General features: G+C 44.2%; 1 protein-coding gene across 1 annotated transcript in view; it reads right to left on the bottom strand.

Moving 5' to 3' along the window:
- Positions 1-614: 614 nt before the first annotated feature.
- The window catches only part of MAP3K19 (mitogen-activated protein kinase kinase kinase 19), an 86,591-nt gene continuing 66,873 nt past the window's right edge, over positions 615-20,332 (bottom strand). The window contains exons 11-14 of the mRNA XM_037069700.1: positions 17,301-19,721; positions 14,752-14,886; positions 13,094-13,791; positions 615-792 (exon numbers count right to left, since the gene is read on the bottom strand). Of these exons, the coding sequence (XP_036925595.1) occupies positions 726-792; positions 13,094-13,791; positions 14,752-14,886; positions 17,301-19,721 (3,321 nt within the window). The 3' untranslated portion in view covers positions 615-725. The remainder of the gene's footprint in view (positions 793-13,093; positions 13,792-14,751; positions 14,887-17,300; positions 19,722-20,332) is intronic.

Below are 20,332 nucleotides of genomic sequence, written 5' to 3' on the forward strand. Positions count from 1 at the left end.
TTTGTGTGTGCTAACTCACTCTCTACCCAATCTAGCTTTATCCCACCAGCTGGCTTAGGTTTAGCTAGTTCCAGATGTGGCAATGAACTAAATCACTCTGCAAACAAGTGAAGACCTCAAATCACACTGTGTGTACTACAAGGAAAGCAGCCTGAGGTTTCTGAAGCCACAGTGAATAATCCAGCTTCTTGTAGGTGGAGTCTTCAGAGGAGTTTGGGGATCCTCTGACAATGAAGCACCAAGGCCCTTAGCTCTTCCTATTAACCTTGAAGTTCCCATAAACTGCAAGGTTAAGGTTGCTGCCAAAATGGACAGAATCTAGTGTCTCTGCTCACCTTCCTCAAGTCTCATAAAAATGAAATGTGCCTTCACCAACAAAGCAATTAAATACAATTTTCTTGTTTTTAACAATTTATTTTAAACCAATGACATTAAAATTGTCAAGACAAAAATAAAAAGAAATGTTGCATAAGCAATAGAGGCTGTAGTTCCTGGTAGTCAAAACTGTAAACACTGGGAAAGGTGTTTTGAAGAAAATTTTCTCATATACATAAATAATTACACCTGAAGCTTGAAGAGCTAATGTAACTTTTCAGTTAGTGACACTGTAGGATCTGGTGAAATTGGGTTAGATTGACATTCCAGTAGGAAAGTAAAGGTCCTTTAACCATCATTCCCACAATGAAGCAATTAACATTATAGTGGAACTGGAAAGTCTTGTATATTCAGTGGCTTCTCTTCAAGAAAGAGTGCTTCAGAAGCTGAACAGCAGAAGGTCGCTCATGCTGGTCCCTAAGAAGAAGAAAAAACGTGAGAAGCATCACCCCCAAATGTGCATGCCAATTAGATGTAGTTGACTCAAAATGCCAACGTTAAGATGAAAGTATAGTCTGCCAGTCAGGCAGATGGATTGAGTCCAGCTCTAGTTTTTGGCTGTGTGATCTTAGGCAAGTGACTCAAACTTTTTTCTCTTCAGCAAAATGGGGATAACTGATACCTAACTCATTGGGAGGATTAAAGAATGTATGTGCAGCTTTTAAACAGTGTCTGGCACTTAGCAATTTTTTAAAAAATAGTTGCTATTATTAAAAAGTAGGCCCTGTTTTTCACATTGGGGTTATGTTCAGTTTTGGGTATAATTTTTTTCTAGTATTCTTTTTTTTAAGACTATTTATTTATCCTTAGAGGGAAAGGGAAGGAGAGAAGGAGAGAAATGTATGGTTGCCTCTCGTGAGTCCCCTGCTGGGAACTGGCCTGCAACCCAGGCATGTGCCCTGACTGGGAATCGAACCGCAATGGTGTGGTTCGCAGGCCCATGCTCAATCCACTGAGCTACACCAGCCAGGGCAGTTTTGGGTATAATTTACACACAAGTAAAGTTATAATTTTTCAAAGAGCTTAATGCACTTCTAACTAGCAATAAGTTTACTTTTAAAGCCCTGGCTGGTGTAGTTCAGTGGATTGAGCATGGGCCTGCGAACCACACCATCGCGGTTCGATTCCCATTCAGGGCACATGGCTGGGTTGCAGGCTAGTTCCCAGCAGGGGACTCATGAGAGGCAACCATACATTGATATTTCTCTCCCTCTCTCCTTCCCTTCCCCTCTAAAGATAAATAAATTAGGGAATCTTTTTTTAAAAAAGTTTACTTTTAAAATTTTGAGGCACTGGAATCCAGAATTGAAAAGCCGTTAAGGAAACATTTAAGTATTCTTTGGTGATTGACATAATCCTATTTGGGCACTCTTGGAGAAACACAAAGTAAAAGGAGAAGTTGCTCAATTGTAGTAGTACAATTGTGCTTTTGTTTTTTTCACCTCGAGAAACCAAAACTTTTTGCTAGTGAACCAGTCAATAAACTAATAAACCAGTCAGTAGTTATCTGCAATGACCTATTCCAAAGGCATTCTTTTGGTTAAATTGGCATCTTTGGGTAAGTTTTGAAGCAAATAACCACTAAGAATAGCCTACATGAAAATAGAAATAAAAGTAAACTACTTTGGGGGGGAAAAGTGATAAATCATTTACAAATGAAAACCTCTCCCCTCCTGGAGGCTCTTTCTCTTGCCTTCAAATTATGCAGAAATTGCCTCTCTAAAAAATCCTTTCCTGCCCTGGCTGGTGTGGCTCAGTGGACTGGGTGCTGGCCTGCAAACCAAAGGGTCACATGTTCAATTCCCAGTCAGGGCACATGCCTGATTTGCAAGTCAGGTCTCCACTAGGGGGTGCACAAGAGGCAACCACACATTGATGTTTCTTGCCCTTCCTCCCTTTTTCTCTCTAAAACTAAAGTCTCAACAACAAAAAAATTCTTTCCTTTACCTGGAAATAGAGGAAGCTGCCATCTTCCTCTAGTCCCAACAAACTTCCGTGATATGACTGTAGGGTAAGTGGAGGCAGTCTGCCTTCCTCACCCGGGTGTCTGGGTAACTAAGGGAAGCAGTGTTCCATAGGCTTTAAGGGGCCTGATAGTTGTGTTCTCATAGCCTTGAGACTGGGTCCAATAAATGGTTACCATAACATGAAGTGGGCTCCCATGCACGAAATCGTGCTATGTTATATAATTTTCTGGATGGAGGCTGGTTTTGTTTGTTCCAGTATTTAAAAGGGAGCTAGGGGCTCCCTGTTTGGTTCCACACTGGGGAGCGTGGGCCATGACATGTGCCACACAGAGACATGCAGGGAGACATGCAGCTTGCAGGGTGCATGGCTTACCCACTGTGAATAAAGACATTCCAGACATCCCAACAGCTCCATGAATATTCTGCACGGATACCATGAACCTGTCAGGCCTTGAATGGTCACAACATAATTGGCATAGTCGGCAGGATTCCTCACAGACTGGTATGGGGCCAGGGGTGGAGGTTGGGGTTGAGGGAAGGAGGCTTGGAGTGGCTGGTCACCAGTAGTTAGTATTCTGTGACAGGGCTCCTAGCAGCTTGGACGTTCCCCCCAAGACTGGCCCAATGTCAGTGGTGCATGGACACAGTGGAGAAAGCCCTGTGGGTGGTGGGGAAGTCCCTAGGAAAGCCCAGTACCCATGTGGCCATGGGGGCCATGGGCTGGGTGTTTCTTTCAGCTTTGCAAGCTGAGAGGAAGACCGGGCTCTACCACGCAGCAAAGTTCTGAGAGCCCTGAGGAGTAGAAGCCCTGAAGGTTGAAGAAGAGGAGACTGCCTTTCCCAACTTGGCCAAGTTTCAACCGAGGTAGAGAAAAAAAAAAAAAAGCCTTGAAGGCTTGAATCTGTGCCCTGGTGAAAAGCCTCCAAGCAGTGGAGCTGTGACACTCCCTGCCACTTCCACAGGTTAGTGAACAATTCAGGGAAAAAGGTGGAGGGCAAAGGAACTGAGTTCCCTGAGGGCAGCAGCCTATGGCACCTGGGGTAAGTTTGTGTCTGGGAATCCCCCTCCCTCCGCCACCCCACACAGACCTGGAACACAGTTGCTGAGAGTGACCTGCCAGAGGACTGGGGCCTGGTCGGTGGCACTGACACGCCGAGAGCTTTGCTCAGAGCTCACTGATCAGAAGAGGAGGGGACCCCTGCGGGCAAGTATCAGGAGCTGCTGTGCCCTGGGCCAAGGCCGTGGGCGAGGAGCGAAGCTTTGCAGCAGCGTACCAGGAGGCAGGGCCACGGTAGGAGCTGTTCGAGCTGGCAGCACAGCCCCGGAAGCTTCAAAAAAGCAGGCTGGAGCTGGCACCCAGAAAGCACTCTGACAGGGAGGGAGCAGAGAGCCACGGTGGCAGCAGCCGCGGCTGCGGCAGGCTCCATGTGGCGCCCGTCAGCAAGGCCCCAGATGAAGGCACAGGGAGCAGACACCACTGCCGGAGTCTGAATGCACTGGCGGAAGAGGCTGTGTAGCCCGGGGAGGAGCCAGAGTCTGTGGTGAGCGCAGGTCTCCAGGCTCACTGCTGGAGGGCAAGCTCCTGGAGTCCGCACATTGGCCTCGGGTTCAGGCCTAAATTATCCTCCAAAACCTGGGGGTATAATCTGAGAAGCCTGTCCTCTGTGTCTAGAGGAGGATTTGGCTGTGCTAATGTCCCCCAAAGAGGGAGGAAATATCCTTTTAAAATTTAAATAGGAAAAGGGCTGAGAAACTCGTTTACAGGGGACAGGTGGGGGCCGGAAGTGCGACTGTTTAGGTGTCCCCCATTCCTGAGTGTATTCTGTGCCCCTTGTGGGGCCCTGTTAAAGGTCTTCGAAGGGATATGCTGAGCATCCCCCTGTGCACTTGCCCTCCCTACCACGGTAACAGCTGTGAAACAATACTGGTTGCTGGAGGACATGAGAATTGGAGAAGGTGGGAATAATAAAGTGGGAATAAAAAGGACAGTGGTTTAAATAACCACAGTCCTTTTAACTCTCCTATATAACCAGTAAAAAAGCCGGGTGGTACAATGGCCTCTTAAAGTAGGGCCTGAACGCTGCAGCTGCCACCCCTGCACTGAGGGATTGGACCAAACGCTCACGGACTGTCCTCCGGACTCTAAAGGAGAGGAGTCAGATGTGGGGTCCAGCTCAGGTGGAAGCACCGCTCCACCGGACTGCAGCTGATTCAGCTGCAGGTACAGACTAGGGATACTGTTCTGAATCCAGGCATGGGAATATTCTCCTGCTGGCTCCTGAGGGCCTGGAAGGAGGGCCAACAGCCACTTGGATGTGACCTTGGGAAATAAAAGCCCCTCACATGCGTTGGGTGACTCTTGTTGCTCCTTGGGGACAAGGGGTGGAGAGAAACTTGCAAATAGTGCCCTAGGAGATTGGGACATGGCCCCCAGTCTTAAAAGTGACATATCTAGGGCCAGCAGACCATGAAATGCTTCTTTGTGGCACCTTTGGGATTTCCCTATGGCCCATTATGAGTTCTCCCGTTATTGCAAGTAGATGCTGAACCCCCAGTTGAGGCATGAAAGGTCTGGTGTTCACGCCCAGAAAGACCCCCTCTACCAGCCACTGTCTCATTGGCTTACCAGAAGCTTGCTTGTATACTGCCTGAGGGTTGTGACTTGCCTTTGCTGGTGCCTATAACTGCTCTGTTTTTTGGCCCTTAGAGTAAAAAGTACGTCTTAGTGTACTGGGTTCATATCTATGCCTTAGTGGCTAACTAATCAGCACGCTGGGTCTGCACTGAACTCTCACTGAGCACATCGGCTGTCCTTCCACGGCTCATCTCTCCTGCTTTAGTCTCAAATTGAACTTGGCTTCAGAACCCGTGGAACAGTGACCATTCCTTGTGGAATGCTACCTGGACTGACAAAGCAGTGGTATGACAAGCCCAAGCCATTAAGCAGATATTCCACACAGGATGGCTTGAGGCGGCCCACAGCTGAGGCCATGGAGATAGCTGGACCAGCTCCCCTTTGCATTGAGAACCCCAAAGGACATGCCAGGTGGTCTGGACTCTGGCAGGTCTGTGTCAGGCTCAGACTCTACAGCATTTCTGGGAGGCATGGGATGTTGCATAGGCTGCAGTTCCTACTGGAGCCCTCGGAGTGTCTGGCTTACATGGGTGGCCTTACCTACCCAGAAATTAGACTGGTCCTTGTACCTGGGGATGGCCCTATTTGCCTGCTTTAGTTTAGAAAATTCTTGTAAGCCAGCCAATGGGAGGTATTTAAAGCATGAAACCAAGTAAAGCATACTCCTTGGAGGTATTATCCATTAGCTGTTTTTTCTCCTCAAGCTACTTCCATAGTCACTGAGACTCTGATAACTGCTCTAGCTTTGCACACTGCTCCTGCATTGAATGCAACACATGGTTCCTTAAGCCTCTTAAATGAGGAAGTGTATCAATTAAGAAAAGTAATCTTGCAAAATCCTATGGATTTAGACATGCTCACTGCATCCCAAGGTAGGTACGTGCCCTCCTAGGGGCTGAATGCTGTGTATATGTTCCTGATGTCCACCACAATGTTAGCCAAGCTTTATGGGCATTAGCCTCTGAGACCCTTGCCACTGAATGCCTGACAGGCGATCCTTTGCAGGAATGGTGGGTATCCTTAACCACTGAATGGCGGTGGGTTCTTGCTGTCCTGGGTGGCAGCACTTGTATTTTGCTTGCTTGTTGATATAGCTTCTACTGCTGTTGTGGGTTACAGGACTCTGCCCTCCTTGTCAAGGGAACCTTGCAGAAGATTTGCTTACATAAATTGTATGGTGAGGACATCAGAAGGGGTGGATTGTAGGGTAAGTGGAGGCAGTCTGCCTTCCTCACCCAGGTGTCTGGGTAACTAAGGGAAGCAGTGTTCCCATGGGCTTTAAGGGGCCTGATAGTTGTGTTCTCGTAGCCTTGAGACTGGGTCTGATAAATGGTTCCCATAACATGAAGTGGGCTCGCATGCACAGAATCATGCTATGTTATATAATTTTCTGGCTGGAAGCTGGCTGTTTGTCCTAGTATTTAAAAGGGGGCTAGGGGCTCCCTGTTTGGTGCCACACTGGGGAGCACGGGCCATTACATGTGCCACAAAGAGACATGCAGGGAGACATGCCCCTTGCAGCGTGCATGGCTCACCCACCGTGAATAAAGGCATGCCAGACATCCCAATGGCTCCATGAATATTCTTTTTTAAAATATATTTTATTGATTATGCTATTACATTTGTCCCACTTCCCCCTCTTCACTCTCGTCTACCCTGCACACCCTCTCCCACCCACATTCCCCCACTTTAGTTCATGTCTGTGTGTCATACGTACAAGTTTCTTAGCTTCTACATTTCCCATACTATTCTTGTCCTCCCCCTATCTATTTTCTACCTACCATCTATGCTACTTATTCTCTGTACCTTTTCCCCCTCTCTCCTCCTCCCACTCCACTTTTGATAATCTTCCATGTGATCTCCATTTCTGTGGTTCTGTTCCTGTTCTACTTTGTTTGCCTAGTTTGTTTTTGTTTTAGGTATGGTTGTTAATAACTGTGAGTTTGCTGTTTTTTTGCTGTTCATATTTTTTATCTTCTTTTTCTTAGATAAGTCCCTTTAACATTTCATATAATAAGGGCTTGGTGATGATGAACTCTTTTAACTTGGCTTTATCTGAGAAGCGCTTTTTCTGCCCTTCCATTCTAAATGAAAGCTTTGCTGGATAGAGCAATCTGGGATGTAGGTCCTTGGCTTCCATGACTTGGAATACCTCTTTCTAGCTGCTTCTTGCCTGTAAGGTCTCTTTTGAGAAATCAGCTGACAGACTGATGGAAACTTTGTAGGTTACTGTCTACTTATCTCTTGCTGCTTCTAGGATTCTCTCCCTCATTTTAATCTTGGCTAATGTAATTATGATGTGCCTTGGTGTGTTCCTCCTTGGGTCCAACTTCTCTGGGACTGTCTGAGCTTCCTGGACTTCTTGAAAGTCTGTTTCCTTTTCCAGAATGGGGAAGTTCTCCTTTATTATTTGTTCAAATAAGTTTCCCACTTGTTGCTCTTCCTCTTTCCCTTCCAGTACCCCTATAGTTTAGATGTTGGAGCATCTAAAGATGTCCTGGAGGTTTCTAATCCTCTCCTCATTTTTTTGAATTCTTGTTTCTTCATTCTTTTCTGTTTGGTCATTTTTTCCTCCCTTCTGGTCTACTCTCTTGATTTGAGTCCCAGTTTCCTTTTCATCACTATGGGTTTCCTGTGCATTTCCCTTCATTTCAATAGTTTAGCCTTCATTTGTTCCTCTAATTTGTGAATAAAATCAGCCAGTTCTGTGAGCATCCTGATCACCAGTATTTTGAACTGTGCATCTGATAGGCTGGCTATCTCTTGGTTGCTTAGAAGTATTGGCTCTGGGGCTTTGATCCATTCTTCCATTTGAGCCTTTTTTTTTTTGGTCTAGTTGTGCCTGTTATGTAGTGAGGAGCAGAGCCTTAGGTGTTCACCAGGGCGGGGCAACCCAGTTGCAGGATTGTGATGCTGTATGTAGGGGTGAGGTCAGAGAGGGAACAATGGTGCTTGCTCAACACTCTCTAGGATTTCAGTTCCTTCTACCACTTCCCACAAGCAAATTGGGCCCTTCTGGTGCTGCTTCCCAGATGGGTGGGCTTGTGTATGTTCTAGGACCCTGTGGGTCTCTCCAATGAACTCTCCTGTGAGACTGTGAGTCTCTCCAGGCACCTTAACCCCCATAAGTGTTTTCGATCGGTGCTTTTAGGCTTTATTTCCCATCTCTGGGGCCCTGGGGTGCGCAGTCTGTCTCGCTGCCCATTTTCGTCTGGTTTATCTGTGCGCGAATGTGTGACCACAGTCAGCCAGCCGCCTTGACTGCCTCACTGGGTCTGCTCATTGCCACCCCGCACCCAGGACCTGCCAACTGCCGCCTGCGTGCCCAGGTCTGCCAGCCACCACTTTTTTGTGCCATGACCCTTCTCCACTGGCCGCCAACTGTGCCCCTCTTACCAGTCTGGATGAATGGTTGTCAGACTTTGGTACAGTTCAGTTTTCTGTCAGTTCTGGGTGATTTTTTGTTCCTAAATTTTTTTGTCCTTAATTTTGGTTGTACGAGGAGGCACAGTGTATCTACCTACACCTCCATCTTGGCCAGAAGTCCATGAATACTCTTCTGTCTGTGCAAATGCCATGAACCTGGGAGGTCTTGATCAGTCACAACACAATGTCCAAAACCAGTGACTTTTTCAACATTCATTATCTTAAATTCTTAATCTTTGGCCCATTCCTCTCTACACAGAAATTGCCCTGTTAAAACTAACCATGAGGCCCAGACTTGTGTGATTCAGTTAGTTGGGCATCATTTCGCAAATTAAAAGGCCACTGGTTCAATTTCTGGTCAGAGCATATGCCTGGGTTGTGAATTCATGCCCCTGTCAGGGCACATAGGAGAGGCAACCAATCCATTTTTCTCTCTGATATAGATGTTTGTCTTCCTCTCTTTCTCTCTCCCTTCCTTTCTCTCTAAAAATGAATAAATAAAATCTTTAAAAAAACACATGGCTTTCTCATTCCCAAATTTAATGAATGTATTCTCCTAGTCATCTCTGTAGCAATTGAAGTATTCACTTCCCCCTCCTTCCTGAAATGATCTCTGCTTAGACAGAAGAAACTCTTCTCTTGGTTCTTTATCTGCCTTGGAACAACTCCTTGGCCTCCCTCTTTCTCTCTTCCCTCCTTTCCTTTTTAACCAATTATGTGCTAGACTATATACATATTGCTATATGTATATTGCTATACATATAGCAATATACAATGCTATATGTATATTGTTATCTTCTCCCAGTTTCATAAACATTGTCCTCAGCCTCTAGGTTTTTTTTTCCACAACTATAGCTAGCTACTAGTCTTATGATTCTGTAATACATGCCTCCAAACTTGGTTGCTTTCCTGAGTTCCAATTCCATAGCTTCGAATGCTTCCTTAGATGTAGGGACCTTCATCAGCTTCACCTCTATTTCTCTTTCACAACTTGTTATTATAATTTCTTCCATTATCCAGATTCAAAACCATGAAATCCTATCATCCTCCATCGCCAAGTTCTGATTCATCTTCCCTGAAGTGTTCTGGAATTCCTCTTTACAGTGTCAAGTCTCAAGCAGCCTCTGTTTGAGGACTCACAGTGCAATGCCTCTGACCTGCCTTCTCAAATACTCTCCTTCATGGCACTGTCTACCCCAAATCTTCTGCAGTCCCCTGCTCCTCACTGCCTATTGCAACAAAGCTAAACTCTGTGGCCTCACTTCCCAGAGCTTTCAGCCTGCCCATAGGAATATCCCCACCCATGATTACTTCTTACTGACAGACCTAGGCAGACCTAGGAAGAGTGAAAAATTATCATGGGAAACTGCCTGCCTGAGAAACTGCCTGCCAACCCTACCCAGGACCAACAGATGCCTGGCTAAGACTGGGGTCTGCGGTTGGCCTGTCCAGCATAGCAGGATGAAACTCTAACCTGAGGCTGACAAGATGTATCAAGAACAATGGTCAGCAGAAACGGCACCGAGCAACCAGCTCTAGCCAATCAGACTCTGACACCCAACCAGTTAACCTTCGAGGTTTTTTGCACTTAAAAACCCTTCACTAAGAACAACCGAGTGAGTCCCAACCTCCCTTGGTTGCCTCCGCTTCCCTTCTTATTCCCCGCTAATAAACCCTGCTTGTTGGCTCACTGTGTCCATCTGGTTTCTTGAGCAACTCTGACCTAACACTTACTGCTCCCTGGAATGAATTTCTGTTCTGTCCAGTCCTTGTGCTCATTCTGACTTTAAAGTGCCTTACCCCTTTATCCCTGACTATCCACACTCCAAGGAATACTCTCATACACATCAGGGTCTAGAGTATTTAGGGTTTTGCCATAGAATTGAAGGAGATAATTATAGGCTTGCATATGACACAATTAGGTGAGGTGGGTTAGTATTTTCCCTAACAGTTACTGACCAAGGAGCCCTAATTATGTGCTTCATACTTTGCTAAGCAATTTGCATACACCATTTCACTTAACCTTCACAGCAACCCTATTCATTATTAGTGATATGATTTGTGTGTTGCTTAGTTTATTTATTTATTTATTTAAATTTTATTTCTTGATCTTTAGAGGGGAAGGGAAGGAGAGAAGGAGAAAAATATCAATGTGTGGTTGCCTCTCATGTGTCCCCTGCTGGGAACTGGCCTGCAACCCAGGCATGTGCCCTGACTGGGAATTAAAGACAACCAAAGAATTAAAGAAGAAACATTCATCCAGACCAGTAGGAGGGGCAGACATGGGCAGCCAGGCCAGAGAAGACAGAGCCACAAGGCAGTGGCTGGCAGACCAGTTGGTCTCACACTTGCGTGCAGATAAACCAGGAGAAACAACTGGGGACTGAGACAGACCACACAACCCAGGGTTCCAGCGCAGGTAAATAAAGCCTCAAAACCTCTGGCTGTAAAAATCTGTGGGGGTTGTGGCAGCAGGAGAAACTCCCAGCCTCACAGAAGTGTTTGTTGGAGAGACCCACAGGGTCCTAGAAAATACACAAACCCACCAACCCAGGAATCAGCACCAGAAGGGCACAATTTGCTTGTGGGTAGTGTGGGAAGTGACTGAAACCCAACCAAGAGCTGAGCAAGTGGCATTGTTTCCTCTTGCACCCTTCTCCTACATACAGTGCCACAGGGCAGAGACCAGGGTTGCCCTGCTCTGGCGAGTACCTAAGTCTCTGCCCCTTACTATGTAACAAGCGTGCTGAGACAAATATATATATTCCTGGAATGAAAAATGATATATATATATATATATATATATATATATATATATATATATATATCCCAAATGAAAAAACAGATCAAAGCTACAAAAATAGATCTAAGTGATGAAGAGATAACCAACCTATCAGATGCACAGTATAAAGCACAGAAATAGTTGAATATGGGTGCAAAATAGAGGAAGAAGTGAAGGCTATGCAAAGTGAAATAAAAAGTGTATAAAAAAACAAGAGTCAGGGGAATGAAACCTGGATTCAAATCAATAATTTGGATCAGAAGGAAGAAATAAACATTGAGCCAGAACAGAATGAAGAAGCAAGAATTCAAAAAAAAAAAAATCAGGAGAGGCTTAGGAATCTCCAGGACAATTTTAACATTCCAACATCCAAATCATAGGGGTGGCAGAAGAGGAAGAGAAAGTAATTGAAAACTTATTTGAAAAAAATAATGAAGGAGAACTACCCCAACCTGGCAAAGGAAATAGACTTCCAGGAAGTCCAGGAAGCTCAGAGTCCCAAAAAAGGTGGACCCAGGGAGGAGCACACCAAGGCAGATCATATCACATTATCCAAGATTAAAGATAAGGAGAGAATCTAAAAAGCAGCAAGAGAAAAGGAGACAGTTACCTACAAAGGGGTGCCCATTAGGCTATCAGCTGATTTCTCAAAAGAAACCTTGCAGGCAAGAAGGGACTGAAAAGAAGTATTCCAAGTCATGAAAGGCAAGGACCTACATCCAAGATTACTCTATCCAGCAAAGCTTTCATTTAAAATGGAAGGGCAGATAAAGTGCTTCCCAGATAAGGTCAAGTTAAAGAGTTCATCATCACCAAGCCCTTATTATATGAAATGTTAAAGGGATTTATCTAAGAAAAAAGAAGATAAAAAATATGAACAGTGAAAGGACAACAAACTCACAACTATCAACAACTGAACTTAAAAAAGAAACAAAAACAAACTAAGCAAACAACTAGAACAGGAACAGAATCACAGAAACAGGGATCACATGGAGAGTTATCAAATGGAAAAGAGGAGGGGAGAGAATGGGGAAAATTTACAGGGAATAAGAAGCATAATTGGTAGGTACAAAATAGACAGGGGGAGGTTAAGAGCAGTGTAGGAAATGTAGGAGCCAAAGAACTTATATGTATGACCCATGGACATGAACTAAGGAGGGGGAATGCTGGCAGGAGGGGGCATACAGGGTGGAGGAGAATAAAGGGGAGGGAAAAATGGGACAACTGTAATAGCATAATCAATAAAATATATTTTAAAAAGAACAGGAGAAAAGCAACTTATTAGAGATGTTCTGCTTTCCCAAATACTCCCCAACTTGATGCTTAACATGCTCTAATTAGGGACCTGTTTCTTTGGCTCAAAATGTTTATCCTCACTTTAAACTGAAGTATTTCTGGGGAAACCAATACATTAAATGTCAGTCATCCATCAACCAACCAATCAATTCATATCAATCCTGGTGTATGAATTAACTTCTCGCGTATTTTTCTATGAGCTGGTTTTAGGAAGGGAATGAGTGCACTGGTTCCATGAGAGGAAAGGGAAACCTAACCACAGGTGATATCACTTTACATTGGCCCATCCCTGGGAAGACATCCCATTGATAGGTAAGTATGTAGATCTTTAGCAATTTTTGCACACCTGTTGACTTGGGGCAGACTCGTTAGAACCCTGTAAGACATTTAATTGTGGCACTTTCTACTTGAAGCATTACCCCCATACCCTGATCCAACAAGGGACATGGTCACCCAGAACAGCTAATGATGATTCCCTTCAGCACAAAATCACTCCCTACTTCTCTTCATAACGGGAGTGAGGGTTTGAATGGGTCATAAATAGCAGAGGAAATGTCAGCTGATTGAAATCTTTGGTAATTTATCTTCCTCCTTCTGTTTTGAGTTGCTTACCTGGTTAGGCAGACACGCACAAAGTCAGCCGCACTTTCTGAGAAGTGTTCAGGTAGGGGAGGCATCAGCCCTCTGTGTGCTCCGATGTAGAACATGGCTGCCATCCTGCCCATGGACGCCAGTGGCGGCTTCCCTGTGGCCATCTCAAACACAGTGCAGCCGATGCTCCAGATATCCGACTTCCTCCCATAGCCAGACTCGTTGATGACTTCTGGGGCCATCCAATATGGAGTCCCATGCATGGACTTCAGCATGTCACTGTGGGTGCCATTTAAGCCAGCCCAGGCCAAACGTCTGGCACAGCCAAAGTCAATCAGCTTTATTATTCCAGTAGGCATGAGCATAACATTATTTCCTTTGATATCTCGATGCACCACACAGTTCTCATGGAGATAAGCAACACCTTGCAGAATTTGTTTTGTATATTTACAGAATACCATCTCAGGCAATGGCCCAAAACGGTTTATAATACTAGAGATTGAGCCGCCAGGGACAAACTCCATGAAAATGCTTACGATGTTCTCTTCTAAGCATGTGCCCAGATAGGCCACGATGTTGACATGTTTCAGTGCTTTGAGCAAGTCTACTTCTTCCTGCAGTTTCCGGTATTCTTTTTCAGTAGCTAATTTATCAGAAGTATCCAAAACCACCTGTTTTACAGCTATTAGCTGTCCTTGGCTAGTTAGACCACAATACACCTAGAAGCAAAGAGACACCTTATGATTAAATATAACCCAGTGTTTCAATGGAGCCAAGATGGGGAGGAGCAGTGTGGTGCATGGATGTCATAATGGCTTGGCGCCAAGTGGCCTGGGTGCGGTAGAATCCCGGCTTCCCCCGTTCTCCAGCTGTGTAACTTCTCATCTGTAAAGCAGAGGTATAATACTTACCTCAGAGATAGCTACAATGACTACACGAGATCGTGGTATTGGAGAAATTTCCTCACGTAATAAGTAAAACAGGGCTATTTTGGTGCTAAAACTCTGAGGAGAGAGAGGAAGGCAGGTCTTGAGAAAATTCAGCAGCCCTCTCTGTCATGTGATTTCAGTGGTTTCATGCTTCCTGCCTTTTCACTGATTCCTCAAATGTCTCCAGCTAGAAATGTAACGTGCTTTACCTGGGGGGGTCCATCTTTTCCTTGCCAACCTATGTAAATCCTATCTGTAGTACTAGGACTTCAAGTGATCTTTTTCACAATTCACAAAAGGCAAGGAACATCTTTTGTTCTTGCCATGATTCTCACCACTTCTAATAACATATTCTGGGTGGCTGAACAAAGCGATTCCTTTCCCGCTGGATGTGAGCCTAGGAGAGTGAGAGGCTAGAAATGCAGTAGCCGCTGCACCACCACGTGGAGCCTGACGTTGAGAGCAGGAAGGAGGGACGAGAGAGGCCAGCTCCTGCTGACATGGTTTCTCCCCTGAAACCCTCTGTCCTTGGTGCCCCACCTACTCCAGGTCCTTCAGTTGCACAAAGCAGTGGACCTCTTTTCCCCAGGCCAGTTTTGGGGTGGATTTCCTGTTACTTCTGATTGAAATAGTTCTAAACCAAAGAGTAGGAAGTGGGGTTGTGGGGCCTCACTCAGAGTGTTAAAGGAGAAGGAGGGGGCAAGGAGGACTGGGGATTTTGGGTTTCATCTTGTGTCCCATTCAACTTACTGTGCCGTAGGCGCCCTTCCCAAGGATCTCACCCCTGGTCCACAGGATAGGTTCTTCATACATTAAACTATTTTCAGAAAAGATCTTTTCATTGAGAAATTTCTCATCATATATTTTGAACCCATTATTATGTCTCTGGAGGAATCAGACAAAAAGAAAAGTCACCATTAGACTCTGAGTCTTTGGGGTAGAGAGATGGAGAGTAGAGTCAGTCTTCCTTTTGACTAACTTAAGATCAGCTAACTAGAGAAAGCCAAATATGTGCCCCTAACCATCACAGAGGATGCCCCTTCTAGGTAGCCTGCCTACAGCTTCCCCGTGCCAACAGCCTCCAATCAGGAATACTTGAAGCTTTCCCTTTTTTCCACTAAGAAACTTTCCCATTCCTCTGCCTGCCCTTGAGTTGCTGCCAAATGCAAGTGATGGTGGCCGACTGCTTTGCTATAGTGAGCTCTGAATAAGTAGCCTTTGTTCTTCATTTATTTCCACAACACATACACACTCAAACACACATATATTTACATAAGCATATATGCATACACTTATATACACACACATACATTTACACACAAATACACATAGATAAAAGACTTTCTGTCATGTGCAGCCATAACAAGCAAGTCTAGTGGTCAAGACTAGATGCAACAGAATGAAGATCCATGGCCTTGTAGACCTTTGATACTCAAAGGAGAATCTGCAGACCAGTTGTATAGACATTATCTGGGAGCAGCTTGTTTGACATGCAGAATCTCCGGCCCCAGACGTACTGAATCAGTGTCTACATTTTAACATGATCCCCAAGAGATTTGCATTCATAGTAAACCCTTCCCTAGAAAGGAGAAAACAAGTATCTCTGTGCAGAATTTAGACCATGTTTTCCCTCTGGCTGATCAAGACCAGAAACGCTTTGTTCCAATCTCTTGCACTGGGTTTTAACAATGAACAATCACGGTGATGCAGAGGTGTGGCAAAGGCACTTGGGGAACAAGCCATAATATAGGGTCACCTTCCTGGCAAATGGGCATCTGTGACTCCCAAGGGCCATCTGGGTTCCCCACCTCCATCATCTCACGTTTCTCTATCCAAACTAAACTTTAAGGACTGCTTGAGAAAGAAAAGGTAACAAAAGGTCAGTTTTTGACTCCACGGCTGTAAGGTGGGGTTACGAGTAATTATATTTACCAGCTTATTAGTTTTTCTTCAGTTTGGAAAGGCAGAGTGGTAGACCCATGTCAGACACACGGGCACACACATACCCCCATGTCCCACCCCAGCCCGAAGGCCTCTATGAATCTCTACCTACCTCCCAGCAGAGACCAAGATCACTGTGAAGGGTAGAGTTGGCCTTGTAGGACGAGGAATATCTCCACTGTGATTAAGTGATTAAAGCTGTGAGGATGGAATCAGAATGCCTGGCCCACGACTCACTAACTGGATGATCTTCTAAGGTTCAATTTCTTCCTCTGCAACATGGGAACTTGCTAGTACCTTTAGTATCTACCTCACAGAGCTGTTATGAAGCATATAAAGGAGATAGTATGACCCACCTCACTCATATGTGGTAAGCTCTCAGTAAACCTAGTCATGGTATAATCATTTACCTAGTGTATTCTTCTGAGCAACTATCTAAAATAATTATTCCTGATCCTGGTAGTGTGATATAACCTGAGTTAATACTCATAAGTAGTATTTCAGCTAGACTGTTTCCATCTGTAAAATTTGAGAACAGGGCCTCATATACCTCAGTGAGAGCTGAAACAAACTAACAAAACCCAATGAACTATCTGTTGATTCTCTTCTCCTCACTCCCATGCCAAACGGATTTTTTTTTTCAAGATTATTGCTTATGCTTCCTTGAGAGCAATGGCTGAGTCTTGTGTCCCATCACGTCTCCAGTTCTTGGCCCAGGGCCAGAAACACAGGAGCCACCACCAACATTTTTGTGGTAAACTGGATGGTGAGCCACTTCTTTCCACTCACACGCCACCTGGAGTGATGTTTTACTCATAGTCATCTCAGGCTGATATTTCTCTCTCTTTTTTAAAGACTGTATTTATTTTTAGAGCAAAGGTAAGGGAGGGAGAAAAACATCGATCTGTTGCCTCTCCTATGCCCCCAGCTGAGGACCTGGCCTTCAACCCAGGCGCATGCTTGAACCTGCAACCCCTCGCTTTGCAGAACAACGCCCAACCAACTGAGCCGCTCCGGTCAGGTCATCACTGCTGATTATTTGTTGACTGAAAACTTCATCACTGTATAAAATATTCACCTATTTAATTCAGTAGTTTTGTTGTATTAGCATACCCCCAATTTTTCCACTGCAGTGTCAGCCTAGCTAAATTCCAGAAGTGAAGCAGCATAATGAAAACATTTTAGCCTGAGAGTCAGGGGTCCTGGATTCCAAACTTGTAACCAAACAATGAGACCTGAATGAAACGATTTCATTGTTTAGGATTTCTGATTCCTCATTTGAAAACAAGGAGTGTGAACCAGATTGTCTCTGGGATCTTTCTCACCCCCATTAAACTACTGATTCTAATTATACCAACCTGTATTTTGGCATTTGTTGTCTCTCCACCCAATTCTCGTGTGGTATTTCCTCTCTTACTGAAGACAAAATTTAGGTTTTCAGGATCTGTTTCATTTGCCATTATCTGGCAAGAGTTATCCTTCTCATCAAGAGCTAATAGTTCTGCAGCCAGACAGCCTAACAGTTCATCTGTCAATTCTTCATTCTTTATAGAGTCTAGAAAATCTTGGGAAACTGAATTTGAATCACTTAAAGTTTTTTCAAACGTTTGATGTGTACCTGATTCATCAGCTAAACTATCTTGCTCCAAAGAATGTGCCCAATGTTGGTTGGTTGGTTTCTCTTGGAAAGAAAAATTCACAAGTGTTTTAGACCTATCTATCAAACTATCAAACTCTACGTCATTCATCAAAATTTGGTTGGCATCTATTTTACCAAGAGATGCTGTAGCCTGCCTTTCTCGCAGTATATGCTTGTTGAAACTCTTCTCACTGGGCACTGCCCTGCTGCTTTCTGAAGGGGAAAATGGGGTCTGGTGATGTAGCTCTTCCAGTTTGTGCAGATCTCTGAGGCTTGTGGCAAGTATTCGGTTATTAGAAATGTCTTCTTCATCAGCTGGCTCTTCCATAGAGGCTTCTTCAACAATGGACAAATCTGAGACAGGAAGGAGTTGGTTCTGTTTAATGGACTGCTCATGAGTCTGAGCAAAGTCCCTGGGCTGAACTTCATTTTTGGAAGGCAGAAAGTCTTTTCCTGAAGACTTCATCTGACACTCTGGTTCTGAAATACCACCACCACTGTCAATGTCTTGTAGGTTGCTACCTACAGTCTTGCAACCTTTTTCTTTGGAAATTAAACTTTTGTGCTTGTGTTTAATTCCAAGTAAAGCCTTGGGGGGCTTAACATGTGGTCTCTTCTGAGAAAGTCTTGTTCTGCTACTGCGGTTCCTCTCATTGTGTGAAGATAGACATTTACTGGTGGTACATCTGACTGATGGAGCTGAGCATATCTCTCGGTAATAGTTGCTTTCATGCCGTTCAGTCTCTCTCATGTGACAATAAACTGGGGTCCCAAACATTTCATAGATCCCGGGTCCATTAGCAGTTGAATTGATTTCTTTGAACATATCACTATAGTTAAGATCTAGGTAATTTAGTCTTGGTTCTGTTGGTTGAACAAGGAGAGGAACTGAAGACTTTTTTATTCCTGGATTTTTACAGATGCAGGGAAATGGTTGCTTTTTAGGTTTCAGAGGCTGATAAGTTGCTTGCTTCTTTTCTGTCTGTGGCGTTCTCCTTTGGAACTTGGGCAATTGCTGAGGTCTGGGGTCAATAAGCCCCAAAGAAGGGAAAACTTGAGTTTTTATGCTGGTTTTATGCATGGTAGGCTTAATGGAACCTTCAATGGAAATCATGAAATTCTGCAGCGTCCTGTTACTGGTCTTGGTTTTTGAATCTGACTTATTTCTAAGGGTTTTCATCCTTTGCCTGTCATTTTCTTGGTGTGCAAGTATGTTGAAGCTACTGTTGTTGTGAAGGGTGCCCTTTCTCTTTTGGAGGCTTGGTTTGGCTATCGTTGGTTGCTTGGGAATCTCATCTCCAGGGAAAGTGATGTGGATAAGGGGCACTACCCCATTCATTTCTGGCTTGGTTGCCTCTGCTGCTGATGTTTTTATGTTTGTCTCCATGTTGTTATGACCCGGGAGCTTTTCAATGGGATCATCAGGAATTACACTGGACAAACTTTTAAGTAGGGTAAACTCTTCTAAAATCTGGTTTGGCTCAATTACTTCACCTTTAAGCACTGAAGCACTTTTTGAATCATCTTTATCATTTCTAGTCTCTTTATCCATTCTTAGAGTTATTTCTGAATGCTGAGCTTCTTGGAACTTGGTTGGCATGGTACACCCAATGTCTGAATTTCGTTCATAGTTTCTGGCTACAGAACCCTCTACCTTTCCTGATGAGAGATATCGAAAGTTTTCTTCTTCTGACTTTCTCATTTCACTACCAAGGTGGTCAATATCCACTTCTCTATCTGCAGGAAAATTGCCTTCCTTAAAATTCTCAGAGGACACCCAAGACTGCCTTTGTTCAAAGTGGGAGATTTGCATTTTGTCACAGCCTTCTGTTTCCTTAGATGCTCTACTCTCCTCCATCTCCAGGTGCTGCCTGTGATGGTTAGCCTTCCCGAAAGAGCACATGTTCCTGGACCAGATAGAGCTGCCAGAGGACCTGAGAGTCTGATACACAAATACCTTCAATGATGCTTCCGGTTGCTTGCTTGATGGTCTAAACTCATCAGATCGACTAACAGGCTCTGAGAGCTTAGATACAAGATTTGGAATATTTCTTCCTCTCTCTTTTTCATCCTTGTGATTTTGGGGGATAGTGAGAAGACCAGGTCTCATGGGCAAGAGTGACAACGGTGGTAGAGGGAACTAAAAGGAAAGAGAGAAAAAGCTAATGAATACAGAAACACACACACACATATCATGTTAACTGGTTTAAAGTAATCTGAAGAGAATCTAAGATTTTCTTTAGGAAGACCCTGTGCTTAGGAAGTACAAAGCTATCCTGGAGATCACAATTTTAAAAGCTAAAAGGTCATTCCAAGTGTTGTTTTTTTTAAACAAGGCAAGATGATACTTTTAGAAACCAAAAATATCATAGAGATTCATGCTTAAAAGAAAGACCACATATGTAAATATTAAAAATATAAGACAAGACATTTTATTTCTCTTCTCTTCTTATTTTCCAGAGAATCAAAGATTTCCTTAAAATATTTTTTCTTCTTTATTGATTTGAGAGACAGAGACAGAGAGAAGACTAAGAGAGAGAGAGAGAAAGATATCAATTTGTTGTTCCATTTAGTTAGGCACTCACAGGTGGCCTCTTGTATGTGCCTTGACTGGGGCTTGAACCAGCTATCCTGGAAGACACTATAACTAACTGAGCTACCCAGCCAGGGATAATCTAAGATTTTGTATTTCTTATTTTCCTTTTTTAAGTATTTTTATTGTTTATGCTATTACAGTTTTCCCCCTTTATC

This window comes from Sturnira hondurensis, unplaced genomic scaffold (genome assembly GCF_014824575.4).
Source record: "Sturnira hondurensis isolate 20B ecotype Veracruz unplaced genomic scaffold, ASM1482457v3 Scaffold0000256, whole genome shotgun sequence".
NCBI classification, from domain to species: Eukaryota; Metazoa; Chordata; class Mammalia; order Chiroptera; family Phyllostomidae; genus Sturnira; species Sturnira hondurensis.